The 23,555-nt window shown below is 41.5% G+C and overlaps 1 protein-coding gene across 1 annotated transcript in view; it reads left to right on the top strand.

The window, feature by feature from the left end:
* Positions 1 to 22,655, top strand: part of Cmya5 (cardiomyopathy associated 5) — a 114,042-nt gene extending 91,387 nt beyond the window's left edge. Inside the window, exons 10-13 of the mRNA XM_008853327.1 lie at positions 12,313 to 12,446; positions 13,272 to 13,371; positions 16,101 to 16,274; positions 21,831 to 22,655. Of these exons, the coding sequence (XP_008851549.1) occupies positions 12,313 to 12,446; positions 13,272 to 13,371; positions 16,101 to 16,274; positions 21,831 to 22,077 (655 nt within the window). The 3' untranslated portion in view covers positions 22,078 to 22,655. The remainder of the gene's footprint in view (positions 1 to 12,312; positions 12,447 to 13,271; positions 13,372 to 16,100; positions 16,275 to 21,830) is intronic.
* The last annotated feature ends 900 nt before the right edge of the window (positions 22,656 to 23,555 follow it).

Below are 23,555 nucleotides of genomic sequence, written 5' to 3'. Positions count from 1 at the left end.
ACTCTGGGAATGGTGCTTGCTCTCATTTAACCCTCTCAATGATCCTGTGAGGTAGGCAGTGATCTCCATTAAATCAGACCCTATGAGCTTACATGACTTGGCAATGTGTTAAATTATGCAGCAACAGTTTGGGGTTAGATTTTTAACCCAGGTGTGTTTTATTCTTTCCACTAGTTTTAAAATCCTTATGGAGTTAAAATAATCAGCAGCTACTATCTGGGAGTTAGTGTGTTATTTTTAATTTTTTACTTAATTTTTATTTTATGTGTACGAGTGTATTGCCTGCATGTATGTGGGTGCACCCGTGTTGTGCAATGCCGCGGAGGTCAGAAGAAGGCTTCAGATTCCCCTGGAACTGGAGTTAATTTTAATTTCCTTTGTTACATGAAAACATGTATGAAAAGAAAATGCACCACTATCCACATCTCCTTTGATTTATGTTTTTGCTTTGCCTGATCATCACAGGGCTCTCAAAACTGTAAAAGGGGTCTATTTGCTAGCAATAATGATTTCAAACACATCTTTCTATCAGAGCCAAAGAAACCAACGACAGTTCCATTTTTAGGGAAGACAATGGCCATCTACTAATTTTGTCAAAGCCAAAGTAAGTCATTGATGCACAGAACAAGTCACTGGCTTGTTTTAAGTGAGACTTCGCTAGCGCGTTCACTTTTCTTTTGTTGTAAAAAACGTATGAAGGGTTTGCTAAGCAGATATTTACAGTAGTGTTAGAACTATACAAAGTTCCTTTGTTACATGGTGGATCTAGTCAGAGTTTAAATGAGAAGAGTATTTCTACTTGGAGAACACTGTGGACAGTCTGGAGCTATGTTGGAGATGGAACTGGTTTCCCGTTAGGTTCTCAAATGCCCTCGGTGCTAGGAAGCACATGATATGTCCAATTCACTGCTCAGGGCTGACTTTCCAACTCTGGATTCCTGCTGAGTCTGACAGTAGATACTGTTCTGAAGCAAGCAGAATTTTCTTGGACCACCCCTTCCTACCCTGTTTATCTGTCAGTTCTATTACTGACCCATCACCTCAGAGTCATCCCTCATCCATAGAAGCCTCAGTGTCTTATGCCCTAGGCTGGCCTCAATAGACTGTGAAGTAACTCATTCTTAATTTCAGAGACCCAGGATAGCAAATCCAATTGTACCTTTTGGTTCTTTGAGAGTTCAAGAGGGAAGAGAAATTCTGCTCTTTGGAAGTAGCCATGTATCTCAGGTCTTCCAATCAAACATCCCTTCAGGGTCTGATGTTCTGAAACTATGAAATAATGCTTATCTCTAATCTGTATAACTCAATTTGTATGACGTTAGCTATGGAGAACTAGTCAGATGGTACAATCAATAAATAAAGAACCATGAAAATTTTAAATCATCCCCGATCAAAGAATGGCAACAATTTCTACTTTCTTTCTATAATTAGAACCTCATTCCTCATTTGGCTTCATGCACAGCAGCCAATGGTTAAAATTATGTTGTGTCTTAGAAAGAGCAAGCGAAGAGTTGTCTGATCTCCCTTGTTTGTTGTCTTCTTAAAGGGATGATTATGTAAAATTGTAGCCTCTGTCTGAGAGCACGCCTGGCATATGGTAGTTGCTCAGTGAATGCATGCATTTTCTTTAATGGATAAATATCAATTAGCATCAAACATGTAATACTGACCACAAGAGCAGTTAGATCAGCTTTAAGGATAATTGCGAAACAATAATCTGTGCTAACAAAGTAGAGAAGAATGGTGAATGGGTTCATTTTAGTGTTTGGATACAAAACCAGGAGATTAGACTATTCTAACTTGTGGGCAGAAAACCTTTCTATGGGTCACTTATAGAGAAAATCCTTTTTACCCATTGGTTACATATGTTCTGAGTTCCTTGGAAAACTCTATACTAAACCAGATCCAAAAATGAGTTCAGAGGTTCCTGAAGAAGAGTAAAGGTAGATCAAAGATTACTTCTTTTCTATGTGACTTAGTTTGTCAGAGCCTAGATCATAAAATGAGTGACGATTGGGAACTTATGTAGATAGTCAGCAAACATCTGTTAAATGAATGAATGAACACATGAGTGGATCTCCTTTGGGCCTTGCCCACTTCAAGTCATCTAACTGCTGGAAATCTCTAGCAAAAGAGAAAGGGAACGAGAATTAAATTAAGTTCCATCTTTCCCCCACTTTTAATTCTGGGGCGGGGTGGGGGAGGAGCCTTAAGAGCTCTGAAGTGCTGTAGGAAAAGGAGTTGAAGAAAGGGAGAGAAGAATAATCCCTCCCTCCCTCTCTCTCTCTCATGGAGGGAGGGCATTGTTTATCTTCTAGACAGAGCACTCTAATTTCAAGTGACAGAATGAAATCACATCCATTTAGGGCCTTCCTTCATTCTCCCTGTGTGATGGCCTCTAGATCCAATTTTAGACCAGAGGTGCTGCTTGAACTCTCCAGTGGGTGTCTGAAAGGAATGAGCCTACTGTGTCCCTAAGTTCCATAACAGTGTCTGAAATAGCTGGGCAACTGAGTCTCTTCCATAATTCTTTCCAAAATTTGCATATTTTTGCATGTGGGCACCAAAGCTTGGTCCCAGCAGTCGGCCCCTGCTGGGACTGGGGGTGGGTGGGAGTGACAGTCCTTGGCTTGTGTGTGAGGTGTTTGAGGGAGCTCCTATTCACCCTCTTCCTGTTTTTCTTTGAATGCTCTCCTCAGGTTGGGTGGGCTCAAAACACTTTCAAAGTTTTTCCACCGTTCTGCTGTTTCCTCAGCTGTTCTGTCTCTCCTGTGCAGAGAGAAGTCAGCAGAAGTGTGGGTGGGAGAGGGAAAACTGAGAGAAATATAGTACAGGGATTAGCTGTGTGGGCTGGGCAGAGAAGCTGTGCACTGAATGACAAATCTGTGAGACTCAATACTACACAAAGTAGTCAGGAGTGAGCTTCCTGTCCATTGGCTTATAAAGGCTGTGGTGCAAGGAGACCCTCTCCAGGCCATGCCTTCCAGGGTGAATATCCTCAGAGAAGGTCTGCTTGAGTGCTGGGCCTGTGAACTCACTATCTTCCTTAGAGCAGGAACAGACTTGCTTGTCGTAGATAGATATGTTCCAGCCTGGGATACCTGCTGCTCTGTCCATATAATGACATATCGGGAGGAATCTCATCATTTCTTTCTTTTTAGAAACTTTCTTATCTCCAGGAGGATAGATAATGACTGATCAGCAGTCAACAGCAACTATTTTTACCTTCTTTGCAACCTATGGGTAAAAGAGACAGATAATCCAGCTCCAGGTTTGCTTCACAGGGTGACAGGAGGACCATTGACATGACTGAGGCCAAATTTGTTGAATAAGTAAGAGGTAATGGGCCATACAGTCTGATTTTCCTGATCCAAGTTGCAATGTCCCTCTGCAGGAGACTTTGGGAGAGGGAGTGATGGGAAGATGATTCTCCTAGCATTCCTGGCATTCAGTATTTTCTAAATGAAGTCTTTCTACCTAAAACTAATTTGACTGGGCATTTGAAACCCCATATACCATCTGGTTGTACAGTAAAACCTCAGCCAATGGGAATTCAACCTGTTCTCTGCTTTTGCTGTCAATTTCCAAAAAGTATTCACAGTAAAGGACCCAGACACAATGGAACCACTAAAACAGTCCTGTGAGAATAAGAACCCGGATAATGTAGGGGGTGAGGAGACTGACAGAAAGCTCCGACTAAGAACAGAACCTCAGTGGAACATGAAATTCAAATCTGAACATCCTGGCAGCTCAAGTGAAAACTAGAGAGAGGGGGAGAGAGCAGGAGAGAGGACGAAAGAGATTACATAACTCATCCCTCTTTAGAAAGGAAGCACATTTCACCGAGAGACAATTATATTTCATGACATTAAACTCTGAGATGAATTTTTTATGTAGATCTTTATATAAGGGCCCTTAAGATAATAGTGATTGTATTTAAGAGCAGTTTTACAAAAGATGCAGAAACATTCCCTGTGTAGTCATTTTCAAACAGGATCTGAAGCACAATGTTAAATCACTGTTCTATGCAGGGAGGCCTGAGGGGGCCTTAAGTAACTGTCCACATGTATGGCCAGGGAGTAGTAGAGCTCAGAGAACCCAGAGGAGTGGGATGTTGCAAGGCCCCTGGGATGCCCTGTCTGAAGTATAAACGGTACCATTCAGGCTTTAGAGGGTATGCTGGTTAGTTTCTGTCAACTTGACATAAGATAGAGTCACCTGGGAAGAAAGAACCTCAACTGAGGAATTTCCTCCATCAGACTGGCCTGGTATGGCTGTGGGGCATTTTCTTGACTGCTAATTGATGTAGAAGGGCCCAGCCACTGTGGGCAGTGCCATCCTTAGGTAGGTAGGCCTGGGCTTTATAAAAAAAAAAAGTAGCTGAGCAAGCTAGAGGAAGCAAGGCAGTGAGCAGCATTCCTCCATGGTCTCTGCTTCAGTTCTTGCCTCCAGGTTCCTGGTTGAGGTCCTGCCTGACTCCCCTCAGTGATGGACTAGGACATAAAAGGATAAGCCAAACAAACCCTTTCCTTTCCAAGCTGTTTTTGGTTAGCGTTTTATCACATCAACAGAAAGCAAACTAAGACAGAGGGTAACTATAGAGAACACAAAAATCTGGGCTCTTTTTTCTGGACCCTTTGGCTCACATTGATTTTATGACAGCTTTGAACCATAGGAAAGCCCAAGCCCTGTTGTCAGCATTTGGCCCCTGTGCTGCCTACACTTTTAGAAAGTAATGATAAGGTTTAGTTAACTCTGACTTTCATAGTATCTGTATTTATCAAAAGAAAAATTGTTCTATTCAAAAAATTTTATTTACCAGGGTTTTTTTTTTCAGGGAAAATTGTTATATGAAGAATAGGGTTTTTTTTTTTTTCAGGGAAAATTGTTATATGAAGAATTTTCTTCTTTAATCCTAATTTAATAAAAAATTTTCATCTTAAACAAACATTTCTATATTTATGATTAGGTAAGGATTTATAAATGGCTTCAAATAACCATTGACTAGTTTGTCTTGTGTTTGTTTTGGTTTTGTCATTATTGTTATTTTGAGGGTCTTACTCCATAGCCCAGGCTGGTCTGGAACTTAAAGCAATCCTTCTGCCTCAGCTTCCCAGGTGCTGAGATTACAGTCATGAGCCACTATTCCCAAATTGTTGTTGTTTTTATATATACTATTACTCATCTTCATATAGTTTGCTGTTTTCTTCTTTGGCTCTCCATACCCCACATTGTTAGGATTCTTGCTTCCCAAGCCTCACTGATTATAAAAGTCACCTGGGATGCTTGCAAACATTCAAATGCACGGTTATCTCTTGAGACCCCAGTTCAGAAGCTGGGTGTTGTGGCCCATGGCCTGAAATCCTAGCACCCAGGAAGCTGAGACAAGAGGCCCACAAGTTAGAGGCCAACAGAGGTTATATAGTGAATTCAAGGTCAGCTTGGACTGCAGAGTGTGATCTTATCCAAAACATAGTGAATTAATTAAAAATGAATTTTAAAACCTTGCCAGTTTGGGTGCCCAGGCAGGTTGAGAAACACTGCTTTATCCACTGCCCCCACAGGCCCAGCATGCGCTCTGCTTACAGTTCACAGTAAGTGGTGTTGACTGAGTGGCTGGATGTTGGTGCTGCCAACATGAATGCCAGTAAGAGCCAACTGTGTTTTTAAACAACAATTCATACTTAGCCATCTGTTCTGTATTGCAGTGATAGTACCATCCACAGGCTGCTTCCAGGAGTGGTCGCACTGGATTCCTCCATATTGTTTGTGCACAGGCCACCCCCTCCCACAGAGGGAAAGCAGGCCTCCACCCAGATGTTAGACAAGACAGTGCCCAAAATAGCTCTTCTCCACAATGGCAGCCCCTCCCCATCCTCTCATGGTCAAGAAATTGATTATCAAGTTTCTGGAGAAGCTGCTTTACAATGCTCAAACAAGTATATACGTTGGGATTCTATAAACACATTCAATCAACTCCTTGATGGTCTGGTAATATTGTTCTTCAAAGTAAATATCTTAATTAATTTTGGGCATATAATATGTACTTATGGTACAAATTCCAAAGGCACTAAAGGGAATGCAGATAGCAATTTCTTTGTGCCTATTCTTTACCTCTCCACTCCCATCCCCAGAGGTAATGACTGTTACTTAATCTATATTTAACCTTTCAGATAAAAGGATCTATAGTTTCCTAACAAATGCTGGCAATACTATGTGTATTTCTACTGGTTTGCTTTTCTTGCTTATAAATACACCTTGATGATATGCCTGCATGGGACTGCTTTGATTTTTAAAAACAATTTCACTGTGTTCTGTTTTAAGGAAGTTACTTATTTGACCAATTAAGAGGTATTTAAGTTGTTCTAGTCCCTTGCTTTCACCAATATACAATGATTAGAATTTCACCTATCTACAGTATATTTGTAGCATGATTTTAGAAGAACTGGTTAAAAAATGTGTACTTTTGAGTTTTTATAGATATGACTAGTCTTCACAGAGGTTGAGTGGTTTATATTCTGGGTAGTTGTATATAGGAATACTTGGTTCTTCATAACATTGCCTGAACATGGTATGATGAAACTTTTTTATGGTATATATTTTAATTGAACTTTCGTTCATTTCATACAATACATCTTAATCATGTTTAGACCCCCCTATTCACACTCCTATCCTTCACACTGGGTTTCATGTATTCTACCATATATGTTAAGGTCTATACTGACTCAAGTTTGTGTCCCTAGAGGTCCCTCAGACGTCTACTAAGTTCATACACTGGAGCCTGGTCAGCATCTAGCATCACTCCCTTAAAGAAGACCAAGTCTTCACCCAACAGGTGAAGTGATCAGCTGTCAGTAGTTCCTTGGCTAAGGTTGGGGCTTCTTACCCATTTATCCAGTTCTACCCTGGCTTTTTGTGAAATGAAAGTTTTGATCTTTGACAGCTATACAGTTAGGAAACACAATCATATAGTTTAGACATTCATTTCTGTTGTTGGCTGAATGGCTTTTAATAGGGTTCAGAGCTGTGTGCTTCCTTTTCTATGAGCTGTTCGTTTCTTTTACCATTTCTTTCCTGTTAAATCATATCATTTTGTCTTAATGATTTGTAACGTTTCTTCTTTTTTTTTTTTAAAGGAAGTTAGCTTTCATGTATGAGTTGCAAATCTTTTAAAACATTTTTCCATGCATATTTTTAAATGTTAATTTAGTTGAATTTGTTAATTCCATTTGAAAGTAGCTTTTAGTTTTTTGTGTAATATTTTATGATGCCTTCTCTCTATGTATAGATGTGTATATATTGTGTGTATAATTGTATACATGCCTTATTTTCTTAATTTTTGTTTTTAAAAATTGTACATTTTATCATTTGCTGTGGTTGGAGGTATGAGGCAGAGAATCCAACTTCCTCCCTTTCTGTACTATTTTGAGACAGGGTCTCCTGGCTGACCTGGAACTTACTATGTAGACCAGGTTGACCTTGAACTTACTGCACACCTCCTGTTTCTATCTCTCAAGTGCTGGGATTACAGATGTGCACCACCACACCCAGTTTATCCCCCACCTCTCAAGTGCATTACTTGCCAGGTACCTCTATCTCTCTGTCTCTCTGATATGGTAATATGGTTGTCTTAAAATGGAAACTTGCCTTTTCTTCTTGTGATCAGAAGTGCTTACATTTCTATAATCAAGAATCAATGAGTCTGGCTCTATTCCTGACTTTATAATCTGCTCCATTACCCATCAGTGTGTTTATGCTGGGTAAGTATAAAGTGCCAAACTGTTTTTATTAGTAGAGGTTTACTATTTAGGATCCTTGAGGTTGGGTGGCCCATTCATGATTTTTTTTTCTGCGTGCCAGATTATATTTTATTATTTTTAGAGTTAGCATGTATAGCTTCCTCTGTTAGCTGACTCCAGACAATGTGTTATTTTTAGAGAGCATGCTAAATTGATAGGTTACCTTAGGGAGAACTGAAGTTTTTGTAATGTTGCATTTTCCTCTACAAGAACTGATAATGTCTTTTTTTTCCTCAGTTGAATCTAAAAATGTTCCTCACATAAAGCATATATATTTTATTACTGTTCTTCATAAGATCTTTTGTTTTGCCTTTTATCTTAATTGTATATGAAGATTTTTGTTTGTTTCAGTGGTGGTGGTGCTAGGTGGTAGGGTTGGAGCCTAGGATTCAGTCATGCCAGGCAAGAGGTGTGCTATAGAGCTATATCCCCAGATCTTGATTTCTTACATTGGTTTCATATCTAGCCATCCTACTGAATCTTATGTAAGAGTTTTCAGCTGATTTTCTAGATAAACAGTCATACCATCTGCAAATGGCAATGGTTTTGCCTCCTACCTCCCAATTTCTTTTTTAACCTCATGTCTTTTTCTATCTTAATGGGACTGTGTTTAGCAATTTCCTCCATAAGCATGCTTCCCTAAGGATTTCCGACTTCCTTAAGATTCTTGAAGCTCCTACTTAAAATGATCCTTGCTTCATTATCAATCATGGTTAATTGTGTCAAAATGTTAGTCTTTCCTTGGAAGGACCAAAGAATGATAATAGGGTTCAAGCCAGAAAGGCCTTTGTTACTTTGAACAGCCATTGGTTTCTGCTGGCTTCCACTTGTTTGCTCTCTGATATGACAGAGACCAGTTCCTCATTCACACAGCAGCCTTGTGGCCCTCTGAGGAGATGGCAAGTCTCCTCTAAGCCATACCTCTGCTTTAGGAATTAGAAACTTAACAAATATCTTCTGTCCTGCTGACAGAGAGATGAGAGGTGAGAGTCTGTGTCCAGCTGCTGGATACAGTTTTATAAACTCCAGCTCCATGCCACCAGCAATCCACCAACTCACTTATATGCCAAGATTTCAGTCAATGTGTCAAGATTCTCACATCACGGAAGTAGCCGCACACAAAGCTATCCCTTCCCACTGTCTATGGCACTTACAGGGAGAATTTCATTTATGACCCAAAGTGAGACCATGTGAGTCATTTCTTACTGTCTTTTGAATTTTCTTATTGGCTCTAGACTTCTAATCACAATCACATTTTTGAATGGTCTTAACCCCCCTTCACGCACAGTGTCTCACTGTGCAGTCCAGGCTGGGTCTCAAATTCATGATCCTCCATCTTAACCGCCTAAGTGTTGGAGTTATGGATGTGTACCACTACCCCCAGCTAACATCCCTTTTTAACTAAACAGCAACAATTTACTGTGGTTCTCTTTGCTATCTGGTTACTTACCTCAGTTTGCATATTCCATGAACCTAAATCTTATTGAGATTTTAGATTATTACCATAATCTAGGCCAGGCTCATTATTGGTCATGTACATTTAGTTGCCATTGTGCCAAGTTTTTATTTTTGAGATAATAAAGTCATAAGCTATGGAATAGAGCACTTTTTCAGACTGATCCTTTGAAGTTTCCAAGTTTTCATTTGGCTAAAAAACAGGCAGAGCTGATATGAAGCCTTAGGTGGAGGCAGACAGGCTAAGCAGACAGGGCAATGTACCATCTGTATCTGACCTTCGTCTTGTTGTTTAAGCAGAAGATGGTGACTTGTGAACAACAGAATGTCACCATATTTCATATTCTTTCTTTTGTTTTCATGTTTGATGTTTTTATTTTACAGACTGGCAAGGGTATTGTGCATACCTGTTGAAACTGTATGACCCATTTCATGCGCTAAAAGCAGGCTATGATGCTGTATTTTGATTTCAGGGCCATGTGATCATTTATTCTTTACCTGAGTAATGAGACATGACATAAAGTTAATAATGTATGTGGCATTTTCTCCTTGACAGATTTCAGAAAATTTAAACGCAAACTCCTAAAAACCTACTTCTTCTCCTCCTCCTCCTCCTCCCCCTTCTTCTTTTTTAAAAAAACTTATTTAAAAACTTTTTTGACTTATTTTTATTTTATGTATGTGAGTGTTATGCCTGCATGTGTATAAATGCACCCATGTTACATACTGCCTGTGGAGGACAGAAGGGGGCATCAGAAGTAGAGTTATGGACAGTTGTTAGCTGCCATGAGGGTGCTGGGATTTAAACCCTGGTCTTCTGCAAGAGCAGTCAGCATTCTTAACCACTGAGCCATCTCTCCAGCCCTTTTAATTTTTGAGAATTTCATACATAAGTACTATATTTACATCATCTCTTCCCCCTCCCTCTTCCCTCTCCAGTTCCTCAAGTTCCCTTAACAACTCCCTCCGAATTTCTTGTCCTCTTTGATTATTGCTGTCACACACCACACACACACACACACACACATACACACGCATCTGAATCCATGTAATGGTGCTTGTTAAAAACCAAGATTCTTGCTAAATAACAACTACATCATTACAAAATGAGGCTGGTGTATTATGTCTAGTCTCTAGAGCTAAAACGTCCTTCTCTACCCTTGCCACTTCCCGCTTAGACTTCAGGGTTACAGGGTCTGCAAACATGGTAAGTGATCAATGCATATTTATTTAATGAGAGAATGAAGTATGAAATGCAGTTCATGCTGAGTGTGCCTATTAAGACAATAACTTTATTACTAATTATAATGAATGTTTATTTAAAACATTTCTTTGGTTGTCAACTTAAATGAGATAAGCAATACATCTGCCCTGGAATAATATCCTAGATGTTAATTGGGAATTACAGTCCCAGCAATAGGACATGTGTTTTCATTAATTAACTGTAGCTCAGCTGGTTGCCAATGGTCATGTGGTTCGATTTGGCCCCTCCAATGCTCAGTGTAGCTAAATCGACTGCTCCCTGGAGGCCTGATCAGATGGCAGGTCCTGAAATAACAACCAGTAGCACTTGAGGAGTTTGTGTTGACCTTTCCGAGGCACTACACAACAGAAGCCCAGAACTACCCTGCGCTGTTCCCCCAACCCCCACCCTCCGGGACCACGCTGTGAATTTTGTGCTTTCAGATATGGGGTGGGGACAGAATTGCTGTTCCATACACACATTCTTTTTAAAGAAATTCTAGGCACCAGATGCACTCCCTTAATCTTAGTGCTCAGGAGGCAGCAACAGGAGGATTGTGAGTTCCAGACCAGCCTGAGCTGTATAGTGACACTTTGTCTCCAAAACACCAAGGGCTAGGAATGCAGCTTAGTGGTAGACAGCGTGCACAAGTCCCTAGATTCAGTCCCCAACACTTGAAAAAAAGAAGTTCATTTTCTGAGTCCATGATACATTTTCTTTTTTCTGATTCTCCATGTTATTTTCAAAGGCAGGTATAGAAATATGCTTGATAAAAAGAAAATATTCTCATTTGAGTGCTTTTGAGGCATATTCATTAATAACAACAAACATAGGAACAAATGAATGAAAACCCAAGGGCCTGAGTGTGAACAAATGTGCTTTTCTTTTCATGACCAGTCTCCAGAGCACATCCTCCAGCATCAAAACGCTGCCTCTCCAGTGGCCCAGCTGGTAATAATCATTAGTCAGAAGTCCAGCTTATAACTCTCTCCAGGCTGTTCCAAATGAAGGCTGAAGGAAGAGGCCTGTGTCTACATGTTCCAATCCGAGTTATCAAGTGGAGTAGCAAAGCCCAAGGCTAGTCCAGCTTGTTGGCAACTCCAGAGAGTGCCATCTTCAAATCCAGCAGGTGTCCTATGTTTAAATGTTTGGATTATTACAGTAACCTTCAAGCCACTGCCAACTAGATGTGCACTACTTCTAATTTAAATGGATGAGCTAGAAACAGCAGCTTTGTGGACTTTTGGAGGTGGCAATTAGAACTCTCTTTTCTTGTCAGCATTAAGTTTGCTTGAAAAGATACTGTCTTCTTTAAAGAACTTTGGTTTTTATTAACCTTGCTGGCTTGGCACAGTGGCCAGGTATAAAATCATCACTCATCCTAAGGTTTCCACAGTTTTGGTCTGTTGCTGAGAAAATTGGGGTTTTGTATTGTAAATAGATTTAACATCTTAACCCAAAAATGTAGCCTTATCCAAAATTCATGAAGAAAAATAACATATTCTTGGGGTTCATGAACTACAAGATTACTAGTGGTTATCTTTCTGGTTTGTTTCAAAATGGTGTCTGGTTTGTTCTTAAAGAATATTCTGGAAGACATATACTGGACAAAAGCTGACAAAATTAAAATTGACTCAGTGAAATAATCTTGGTGGACAATGGTCATTTTTCAGAATTTGTCTTGCTAAGTTCATTGGTCCTAGAGGGAAGAAAATAAGTTGTTGTTAATGAGAGATGTTCATTCTCCACAGAAGTGGAATATTAGTCTCTTGGTTCATGACATTGTATTTAAAACGATTTTCCTTTTGTATTCAGATCTTTCTCTGGAATTAAAGGACTTCAGCTGAAAGTTAACCTCCAACCCCATGACAATTACTTTTTCTACGTGAGAGCCATCAATGCATTCGGGACAAGTGAACAGAGCGAAGCTGCCCTCATCTCCACCAGAGGTACTTCCTCCTTATGCAGAGCTAGAAATGCCCAAGCATTTGCATTCCTCCCCTCTGCCACCCAGAGAAGACACCCTGAACAGCTTCAGAAAGTGCCAACGTGCTGTCAGTGAGAGGGTTGTGTCATGAGGGCCCAAGATTGAGCCAACGTCAAGATGTTTCTTTTATTTTCCTTCTCCATAGGTTCTCAAGCTTAGCTGTCAGTCAGGGTGCCTAAAAATAGCTATCCTCTAGCCTCAGCCCAGGAAAATGGACTCATTTGATTTGAACATAGGCTGGAACATTTGTGGTTTTAGAAATCTTTCCAGATGATGTGTGTTTTATTCACAATGCACTATAATTTGTAGGTATGGAGTGTGTGTCACGAGGCTGTTCCTATCCTGTTACCATTTGAGCTCTGTGACAAGTTTCCAGTTTTGTTCTACTTACTTTAATTTCTGCTAATTAATCAATTAATTAATTATGCACCCCCAGTTTAAATGTGCTGTCAGACCTTTGAGTATCTTGCTAAATTATATATTCGGATTCAGTAGGTCTAGGGTAGAGCCTGCAATTCTGCATGTCTGCCTGTATTTCTGGGTGAGGTGGATGCTGTAGGTCCAAGGAGCACACTTTGCCTAGCAAAGTGAACTTGAGCATAGGATTCACCTGCAGCACCAGGTAGGAATGACCACCCCCAAGTATCTACTAACACTTTCTCATGCATGAAGTTTTCAGCTGAAAACTCTGAGTAGGGATTTTGATATTAGGGTCTGAAATGTGGAATTTCCCCTAGCATTTGGCATTGTGGTAGTGTTGTCATCTTATTTTTCTTAACTGTCATAGGAACTCGTTTTCTCTTATTGAGAGAAACAGCTCATCCGGCTCTCCAGATTTCCTCCAATGGGACTGTGATCAGCTTCACTGAGAGGAGGCGGTTGAGAGAGTAAGTAGAAGAAAGAGCAGCTGGGCAGATGCTCAGCAGCTGAGTACCAGTCACTTCAATGCAGCCTTGTCTGATGCATTCTTGGTTTGATGAACATGCTCACATGTGCCATGAATACAAATGTGTGCATAGCAGTCGTTGTTCTTTGTGAGAAGTGGCAGGTATAGTTCATAATTCAGAACAAGTGTCAATATTTGTATTTGGGACCACAAGCACAGATGCTTTGAGTTAAAACAATGGCTGCTTTAAGATATTATCTCTGATTCAGTGAAGAACATAATCCAGTAACAATACCATTATATTTAGTGGAAACCAGGTATGAACCACTTGACTAGGAATAGACGAGGACAGTTTAATGAGTTCTTAGTTCTGATTGCAGACTCTTGCTCTCCAGTAGCTCCCACAAAAGATAGTAGCATCAAGGAAAAGAAGACCCAAAATCTGGGAGTCAGGTGGGAAGACTGCCTGGCAATTTGCTTGTACTCTCATGGTTATTGTGAGGGTTGAAATGGCTAACTGGGAGAGAGTATGGGCAAAGGTTTTGAAACAAATGCTGTAGAGGACACTAATGTCCCAGGTATAGGCTGCAACTACAATGGCAAGTGCTCAGCCATCCCTGGTGACTTGTGAGTGCTGTGGTTTCATCTTGCTGATCGTTGCCTGTCCACAGCCTAGTTTAGGTCTTTCTTGTTTCTGGAAATGTCCAAGCCTTCTCTGGGCCCCAGTACCCCTCATATGAATCTTTAAGGTCATTTGCTAGCTATTCAGTCTTGAATAACTGCTGAACAGAGGCCCTGTTTATGCATCCTTGAATTTCCAGAATCTAGCATGGGGACTAGAACATCGTAGGTGCTAAAAATACCTATACATAGATTTAGAAAATAAAAATTTTAAATAACTTAAGAAAGAGATTTGGGGAGTAGGACTGGAGAGATATCTTGGTGGTTAAGAGCACTTGCTACTCTCACAGAGGACTTGAGTTCGATTCTCAGCACTCACGCTGGGCAGTTCATAACTGCCTGGAATTCCAGTTCCAGGGTATTGGAACACTCTTCTGGCCTCCGTGGGTGCCTGCGTTCACACACAAACCCCCCCCACATATATGCACAATTAAAAATAAGATAAATCTTTTAAAAAATTAAGCCTTTAAAAAAAGAATCCTTTTTCTTGGATTTCTCAAAAAAAAAAGGAATAAAAAAAGAAAAGAAATAGATTAGCGCTTGGCAAGAGTTCATAGGTGACAACTTACGAAAACTGGAACGTATTTTATAGAATTTTGTTTATTATTAACCTGAAAATTAGCTCATAAATATCAGGCAACCTGACTTTGCTCCAGGGACTAAGGGCTTGTCAGTCGGCACCTCTCTGAAATGAGGTTATTGGGTAAAGACATGAGCAAGTGAAATACATTTCCTTGCATTAATCACTTTCTCATTTGTTAAAGGGGAGAGGGAGAGAGTGCTGACTGAATATTAACGCTGCTGAAGTTAAAAATGTCTTCTTGCCGGCTCAGCCATTTTCCAGCAAAATCGAGCAATTACATGCAAAAAAGGTCACCTATCCACAGTTGAAATGCTTGGGTTCATTTCACTATGCCTCTGGTTGAAAAAGCTAAGGTGAGGCCAAAAGAGGCCTTGAACTCACTTCACAGGGGCATGTACGATCAGGAAGACCATGACACCTCTCCCAAGCCCCTGACCACACCCAATCAGTTCTTTACTCTGGTTTGGCCTTGCTGGCTGTCTTGACTTTTAAGAGCTGCATCTCACTGGGTTCCTAGGAAGGTCATCAGACACTGGAATTCAATAAAAGAAGGTTTAAGAGGCTGGGCATAGTGGTGCAGACCTGTAATCTCAGCATTCAGGAGGCTGAGGCAGGTGGATCATAAGGCTTGAGGTCAACTTGATCTATACAGTGAATCTGTACCTCAAAACCACAAAACAGGGCTGCTCTTGCAGAGGACCCAGGTTTGATTCCCAACACTCACATGGCAGCTAACAACTGTCTGTAACTCTAGTTCCAGGATATCTTACACCCTCTTCTGGCCCCTGTGGGCATTGCACGACACATGTAGGCACTGATGCACATAAAATAAAAATAAAAAATGTAAAAAAATGTTTTTGGTCTTTTTGAGAAAGGGTCTCCCTGTAGCCCCAGCTGACCTGGAACTTACTATGTAGACCAGGCTGACCTCGAACTCACAGAGATCTGCCTGCCTCTGCCTCCCAAGTGCTGGGATTAAAAGTGTGTGCCACCACACCCGGCAAAATGAAGTATTTTTTAAAAAACACACAAAGCAAAAATTTTTTTAGAGATTTTTTTTTGTAAATTTTGGAAGAAAAAAATCCTTTGTAAGCCCTGTTCTCCACCTGACTCTGCAATCTTCCCTCCATCCCATAAAAGCAGAGGTTATACTATTTCTTTTCCTTCTTCCCATTATTCCAGTTATTTCCTGGTTCCCAGCTCCTTCAAAAGACACGATGCACCATTTGTGTATGCTGTATCAGATGGTAGACCTATGTTAAATGCATGATGGAGGTTCAGGAATCCTGGCGAAATCTGGCCAGGGTCAGCGGCACAGTGAACAGATGGTGTCTTTCGTCAGTTGCCAGCAATTTCTGAAGACAGAATCCTGCCTGAAGGATGTGTGAGGTTGTGAATGTTGATGTTCATGAGAGAAAGGATGGTGACTTCTGTATTAAGTTTAATCTCATCAAATTTGCTTGCAGGATCCCCTCGGTCCTGGGTGAGGAGTTGCCTGCCTGCGGCCAACATTACTGGGAAACCACAGTCACGGACTGCCCAGCCTATCGACTTGGCATCTGCTCCAGCTCGGCTATGAGGGCTGGTACCCTGGGACAAGGGGAGACATCATGGTACATGCACTGTTCTGAGCCACAGAGGTAAACTGGAGCCCTGCCTCTACTAACTTAATCCAAAGGTCATTTACAGATGTCTAGGCAGCTGGTCTCTGAGGCAACTAATAAAGCATTCCAAGACCTTGCTCAAGTGCCAAACCAAGTAAGACAGCAATAGTCAAGGTTACAGCAACTAAAATGTTACACTGATTACCAAGGAAGCTAGCTTTAGAGAATATGGCTAATCCCTGGGAACAAAAGGATTTCTTATATTGAGCCCTGTTGTCACACAGACCTACTCACCCAGAGTCTTGGTAGGGCCAGTTTCCATGCTTTGCAGGGCATAGTTGGTTGCTGGAGAGGCAGAGAAAGATGTCCCCTCCACTAGCCATGACAAAGAGATAGGGTAAAGGAAGGGGCTGGTGGGCAGATTTCTCTTCTAAACTCATCCTAGGGTAGAGAGAAGCAACACAGTGATGCTCAAAGAAAGCTCACAGAGAAGGACTCAGCACAGTGAGGAAGAGGTGGGCCCCCAGCTCTTTCCAAGGCATTGGTCTATATCAGAGGTTGACAAACTTTAGCACATAGGCCAAACTGCCCCATGCTTCTTTTGAAAATAAACTCTTATTAGAACATAGTCACATTCATTTGTTTTTGTATTGTCTATGGTGACTTCTGTACTAAAATGGCAGGTCTGACAGAGAGCAAGTAGCTGTCATATACTAAGATATTTTCAGTTGTCCCTTTATGGAGAAATTTGCCAACCCCTAGTCTATGTTATTCATATTGTATGGTGAGTTGATATCCAAAATTAACCTGCGCTCATCTCAGAGAGTTCGGGCAAGCTTACAGGGTAGTCTAATGGAGAAAGCACTGCACTGGGAACAAGAAAGCTGATTTTAGTCCTGACTTTACCCCTGATTCTGCCTAGCGGTTACTCACCCCAAGTGGGTTAACCCTTTGAGCAAACCTTACACACTTCATCTGTCTTAGCAGGCTTTAATTTGCCGACTCTTAGAGCTAGGCCAATGCCAGGTAGGGTAGAGACTGCTACCTTTTGGGATAGTGAGGATTCTGTGAAATCGGGGCAGGGGAAAAATTTTGGCATTGTAACTTGTTGCCCTAATGGAAGGCATTATTCAAATGCAAGGATTTAAAAAGGAAGTCTGCCCTCCGTGCTTGTTTGTGCTTCCAAGTTCTAGGAAAGGCCCACAGATTGGGGTTTTACATATCTTTGGCTGAACATTTCTCCTTGTATTCTACTTGACAGTTTGATTCTCTGAGATGGTTCAGAAGGATGCCATCTCCAAGTGCTATTTAAAGTCACATTTCATCAAGTCATAGCAATTATGATTAGCTGAGATTCAGTGCTGTGCAATACTTAAAGACTCAGCCCCTGCCCAGAGTTGAAAACCACTCAAACCTAGAATTCACAGCTAGTCAATTTTGGGAGTCCAAGCTAGGTGTTAATTTCATTTTAAAAAATCTTTATGGGTCAGTGAGATGGCTCAGGGGATAAAAACACCTGCTATGCAAGCCTTACAACTTGATTTTGATCCCTACACTCCACAGTGGAGAGAGAGAACTGACTCCTGAAAGTTGTCATCTGACTTCCACATATGCAATGGCATGTACATATGTATATGCACACATGAGCACACTAATAATAATAATATTAATAATAATTCTTACACATGCAAACACTTAAGAACCCAAATCAAAGACTACCCTCCAATCACAAATCTCTAGAGCTTATTTTATAGAAAGCAGAATCATGTATTTTGTGACAAGTTCCATTTGTTCCTTCAGGTGCAATGTGAAGTTCTGAGAGGAAAAGTGTGACCATCTCTGTGGTCAAGTGCAGAGGCAGTCTCAAGTACCCTTATTTCATGCTCTGATGACTTCATATAAGGCACCTATAGGATTCTGGGAGAGTGGCTCAGCAGACCCTCCTAGGCCTCTCACTTTTTCTAGTTTAGTGATTTAATCCAAGCTATATTACTCTTTACTGAGCCTAAGCTTTGAGGTGTCACATTGAAAGGGGAACATTGAAGGTGGTCTTAGGAGACTCCAGTGGTTGTCTTCCTGGTCATTCCAAACTTTGCCATGCTAGTTCAAGGCCTCTTCACCTCCTTTACCAGTCTCATCCTAGTCACCCTGCCTGTGCCCCTGCCACCAGTCTCTACCCCTCTAAGCTGCTCTGCCTGTCACAGCTAGAGAATGTTTGTAAGCGTCATTTTCATCATATCCTTTTCTATCTGCTCAGAACAATCCATATGTACCTCCAGTGGTATCAGAACTCAGGTGGGGTCACTTGCAGGACACAGTGAAGAAGGGAAACATGAAGGAAGTGACCAGGCTGGGGCAAGAGGAGCCCAGAGGGACATTTCCTATATTTTCAAAAGAGGTCTGGCTGAGTCTGGGTCAGCAGTGTATTCGAGGCAGGCAAGGCAGGCAATTCCAGGGTCACACAGATGTTCAAAGTCAGGCTTCTGGAGGACTCATGTTTGAATCAAGACCAGCAATCCCCAAAAGGGACAAGCAAAATCTGGGTAGAGGATCAGACCCCCAGCAAACAGGCTTAAAGTTCAGGTGAGTGGGATGTATTCAGTTTCCATCACTGTGACAAAAGACTGGAGAAAATCAACTTCAGCAGAGGAATGTTTCCTTTCTGCTCCTGGTTTCAGGGGTTTCAGTCTCTAGTCACTTGGCCTGGTGGCTCTGGGCCTGTGACAACATGGTAGATTATGGTGGTGGGAACATGGCTGAGCAAGGCTGTTCACTTCATCAAAGCTGGAAAGCAAAGAGAAAGAGGAAGGAGTCATGGCTATACTACCTCCTTCAAAGGCCTAGCTCAGGGACCTGCTTCCTCCCATTAAGCTGCACTCCCTAAAGGCTCCATCATCTATCTCCCAATAGCACAGCTGGTGACCAAGGCTTTAGCACTTGGCCTGAGGGGGCTCAAGGCCTGTGATGATCACTGATCTCGTTTAAGAGTCCCATGGAGGAATTGGTGTGCCAAGAAGAAAACAGCAGAAGCAAGGAATTACTCTAGGTCCTGTGGAACTGGTAGAGTCAAGACTTTAAGGGGTGGCTTTCCCTTCTTGACTCTATGGGTGGGACTGACCGGTGCATGGCCTTCAGGAATAGGAATTTTCCAAGCAGCAAGGGAAGGGTATCAGCTCACAGGGACATTCAGAATCCTCTAGACCCATGATGTACAGTAGAACATTCTGCAATAATAGAAAAATAGTGTCAAAGCAGTTATTAACATTTGAACTGTGGCTAGTAGGGCTGAAAATCTGAGCTTCATACATTGTTAAATTTTAAGTGGCCACAAGTAGCTAGTGGCTATTGTATTTGTAGCTAGTGGCTGTTGTCCATATTTGGGGCTGCTGGTTTCTATTTAAATAAGAATCATCTAGAAGCTGGACTCTGACCATCTGTATGACCTTGCCTGCTCTGAGGCTCCCACCATCTTGAATACATTGCTAGGACTTCCATCGGCCTAATATCCTAAAAGCCCCTCCTGTGTTCTCTCCAACCAGCCAGGCAGGTGGCAATTGCTCTCTCCCACATCCATGCCCATTCTGCGGCCTCATTCTACTCCTGTTGCCCTTTGTGCTGGGCTCTCTTCCTCCCCTATCCACCCATCCCAGTCCTGCCCTTGCTGACTGAGTGTGAGCTCATTTGCCCCAAGCCTTCTAGGCACCCAACCGGTGCTGCTGTCAGCGCTGCTGTTCCTTAACATCACCTGCCCTCTGGGTTCTAGAACTTTGCCATCTTCTCTCATCCTCATTGACTTCCCTCTGCAGTCAGATGCCAACTTGTCACCCTCTAAATACTTGCTCTTGAGCTTCTGGGCCTTAAGATAGACCACAAGTCTTAAGGTCCTTGGCCCCAGCTGCCTGACCACCCACCCAGATCCCCAAGGTTCAAATTCTCTGCTCCTGCCACACAGATCTGCCCTCACCACAGATCCTGCCTCATCACTTCTGTCCCATGGTTCACTTTTTTCTTTCTCCTATTTTCAGGGCCTCGCTCAGTTCTTAAGACTGACAGGAAAAAAAAAAAAAAAAAAAAAAAAAAAAAAAACAAAACCCAAATTTCTATTACTATTTTTTGCATGGGGCAAATAAGCCTTTCTGGTCAGCAATTTCTCTCTCTGGCTTTGAGCCTGTCCCTTCACAGCCAAACAGGTGCATTAAATGTGTTGAGTAAGTTCATCAACAGGCCATGCCTGGCATGGATCCTCAGGCTGATCCTGTTTTGGTCAGTAACAGCGTTTTCCTGCCTGCTCTGTAAAGTGTGGGGTTCTAAACGGTTCTGTAGCTCATGTCCCCCAGAGTGCCCAAGATTCATAGACATGCCCATGCAACACCTGTTGAATTAGATTTATATTGGAGAAAGACATTAAAAGCACCTCTTGTCTGGCTGCAAGGCTTCTGAAAATTTTAAGGAGATGAAAAGGAAAAAAAATCAGTCTGGGACAGGAGAGCTTATACAGAGCAGGAAGTTGGCAAAAACAATGGCATTGCTCTTGAACTTCATAAAGGCCCTTATGTAAGTTACCTATAAATCTTTAAAACTGTAAGATTAATACATTGTATGGAAGGCAAGCCTGCTGTACTGTTTAAAATACAAGGCAGCCTCAAAGGAATTTTATTCAAAAGAATGACACACCATGAATGTGGCAGCTAAAGTGTGTGGGCAGCTGGGAAAGAATTAGAATGTGGAGAAAAAAAGCACAGGAGAGGCATGTGCTGATTATTCTGGGACTGCCCCCCTGGTGTGGAAGGGGTAGGATGGTTAACAGTACTCCAAAGGAATACTGACAACTGATTACTGCTAGATGAGGAACAGCTGACCCTCCTAAAACAAAGACCTCTAGCTAGGCTGACTAGATTCACCAGAAGGACAAGTAGTGGGGAATGGCTGGGGGTGCCGACAACACGGCAGACAGTAGCAGGGATATCAGAGTATAAGGGCTCTAAGTGGGGGGAGGGAGGCTATGGGAGGGTGCTATCTAGGAAGTGGGTGTAAAAATAAATAAATTTTTTTTTAAAAAAAGTACTCCTCTCTTGGGCCAAGTTGTGCATTTTAGCATCTAGAGGGACTCTGGCAAGAGAATTCGGGACAGCACTTTTGCTAAAGTAATATTGACAGCTGATTTCTGCTAGATGAGGAACAGCTGACATTCCTAAAACAAAGACCTCTAGATAGGCTGGCTAGATTCACAAGATGGACAAGTAGTGGAGATGGCTGGGGGTGCCGACAACACGGCAGACAGTAGCAGGGATATCAGAGTATAAGGGCTCTAAGTGGGGGGAGGGAGGCTATGGGAGGGTGCTATCTAGGAAGTGGGTGTAAAAATAAATAAATTTTTTTTTAAAAAAAGTACTCCTCTCTTGGGCCAAGTTGTGCATTTTAGCATCTAGAGGGACTCTGGCAAGAGAATTCGGGACAGCACTTTTGCAACTCGGTGTTTTGAACTGAAGTTAAGAATTAAGACCTTGGTTCCTTCCAAGTGATTTTCCTTATCAAAATTTTTAATACTTCCACCTTTTTGAAATTTAATTTTCCCATTCTGCTTCATTTCAGATACACATTTTTCTACAGTGGCATTGTGAGCGAGGTACATGCCACCGAGCGTCCAGCCAGAGTGGGCATTCTGTTGGACTATACCAACCAGAGACTTCTATTTATAAATGCCGAGAGTGGACAGCTGCTCTTCATCGTGAGGCACAGGTTCATTGAGGGCGTCCACCCTGCCTTTGCCCTGGAGAAATCTGGAAAATGTACTTTGCACCTGGGCATAGAGCCTCCGGATTCTATAAGGCACAAGTGATCCTGGGCTTTCAGAATCTGCAAGCACAAGAATTCAAATTCGGGGTGGAGGGCTGTCGTTCTTTCTCTCGCGTCCTCTACATTATTTAGATAGTGTCCCATGCAGATGCATTGAGAGCTACACACAGCACAATCAGCATGTGAACAAAGCCAAAAACACCTTGACTTTTCAGAGCAGTGTGTGAGTAGAGAGTGAAAACACATCCTTTGGTTCACATGTTAGTCGTTTCCTAAATTTAAAGGACTTACATTTGACCTGGGAACCAAAAGTAGAGAAATGGATTTCCAGTCATTTTATTGGTCAAACAAATCTTCAGTAGACAGGGTTAGAGTGAAGGGAAAGGAGTATTAGTGATATATCTCTGACAAAGAGACACAGACTTCTTCCACAGAAAATGTCACCTCACTTCACTAAAGGATGACGAATCCTAGTCATTAGAGAAAATGTTTTAGCTGATCTGAATTTCGAATGAACTCTTTTGTAATAATGTATACTGTAGAATGTAAGCCCCACTCCTCTGAAATTTTAAATGTAGAAGTCTAGATATCAGAAATTTCCATTTTGTTAAATAAATGGTTAGAATCTTATAAAAGAAAATGTGTTGTCTGAATTTCTTACACATAATGTGTCAGTCTGGCACCTCTTGACCAGTGCAGAGAAAATGTCTGTCACATTCCAGTGGGTTGTGCTATTAATTTTTGTGTGATGATTTTACACACATAGAATTTTTTAAAAAATCAAAAAATCTCAGCACTTACATAAAGCTCAAGCAGTTGTCCTTGAAGTCAAGCCCCAGAAGTAGAGCATCTCTTTTTACTAAAATATGTGGTTGTGTTGTTTTTAGATACTGAAAGTTCTCAAAAAAGTATGTGTGTAAAATTGATCAACCTAGAATGCACACTAATCTAAATGCTCTTGTTCTCTGTACTGTAAGGGCTTTAACAATATTTAAGGCTTTCTTTTAATGTTACACACTCAGTTATTTTCTTGAATTGAGAAATCGCATTCTACTTTTTGGGTACATTCTAAAATATGTTATTTAATGGCCATAAAATCCAACCGGAATCTGTATTTGTTCTACTGAGCTCCTTGAAAACCTCCATCATCTTGTCTTGAAATTACAGCAGCTGTTGGCAGGATGGTTCTTGCTGAGACTGGAGGATAGCCCACTGCTTGTTGTGAATGTTATGTTTACTTTTTCAAGACTTGAAAGTTTTTGCCTTGGTTTACGACTGATGAACCATCTTGTTTATTTTAAATTTTACTAAAACCCTGAAAGTTAAAAAAGAATACTGCTAGTAAGACTTCAGTGCCTCTGCTGCTGACAGTCCCCTTCACCTCCCTGACGTGGTGGCTGCCGGGGCCAGGAAGTACCCCAAGTGTATTGCTGAACTGAATGAAATTGGATTTCATTTTCAGCCCCTTCGCAGGGTTCAAGAGGGAAGCCATATTCTGAGCTGGTTGTAGAGCAGGGAATG

Source organism: Nannospalax galili, unplaced genomic scaffold (assembly GCF_000622305.1).
Source record: "Nannospalax galili isolate Female #2095 unplaced genomic scaffold, S.galili_v1.0 scaffold45, whole genome shotgun sequence".
Classification (NCBI taxonomy): Eukaryota; Metazoa; Chordata; class Mammalia; order Rodentia; family Spalacidae; genus Nannospalax; species Nannospalax galili.
The sequence above is the reverse complement of the archived record's forward strand: the minus strand, read 5'-3'. Positions and strand labels throughout refer to the sequence as shown.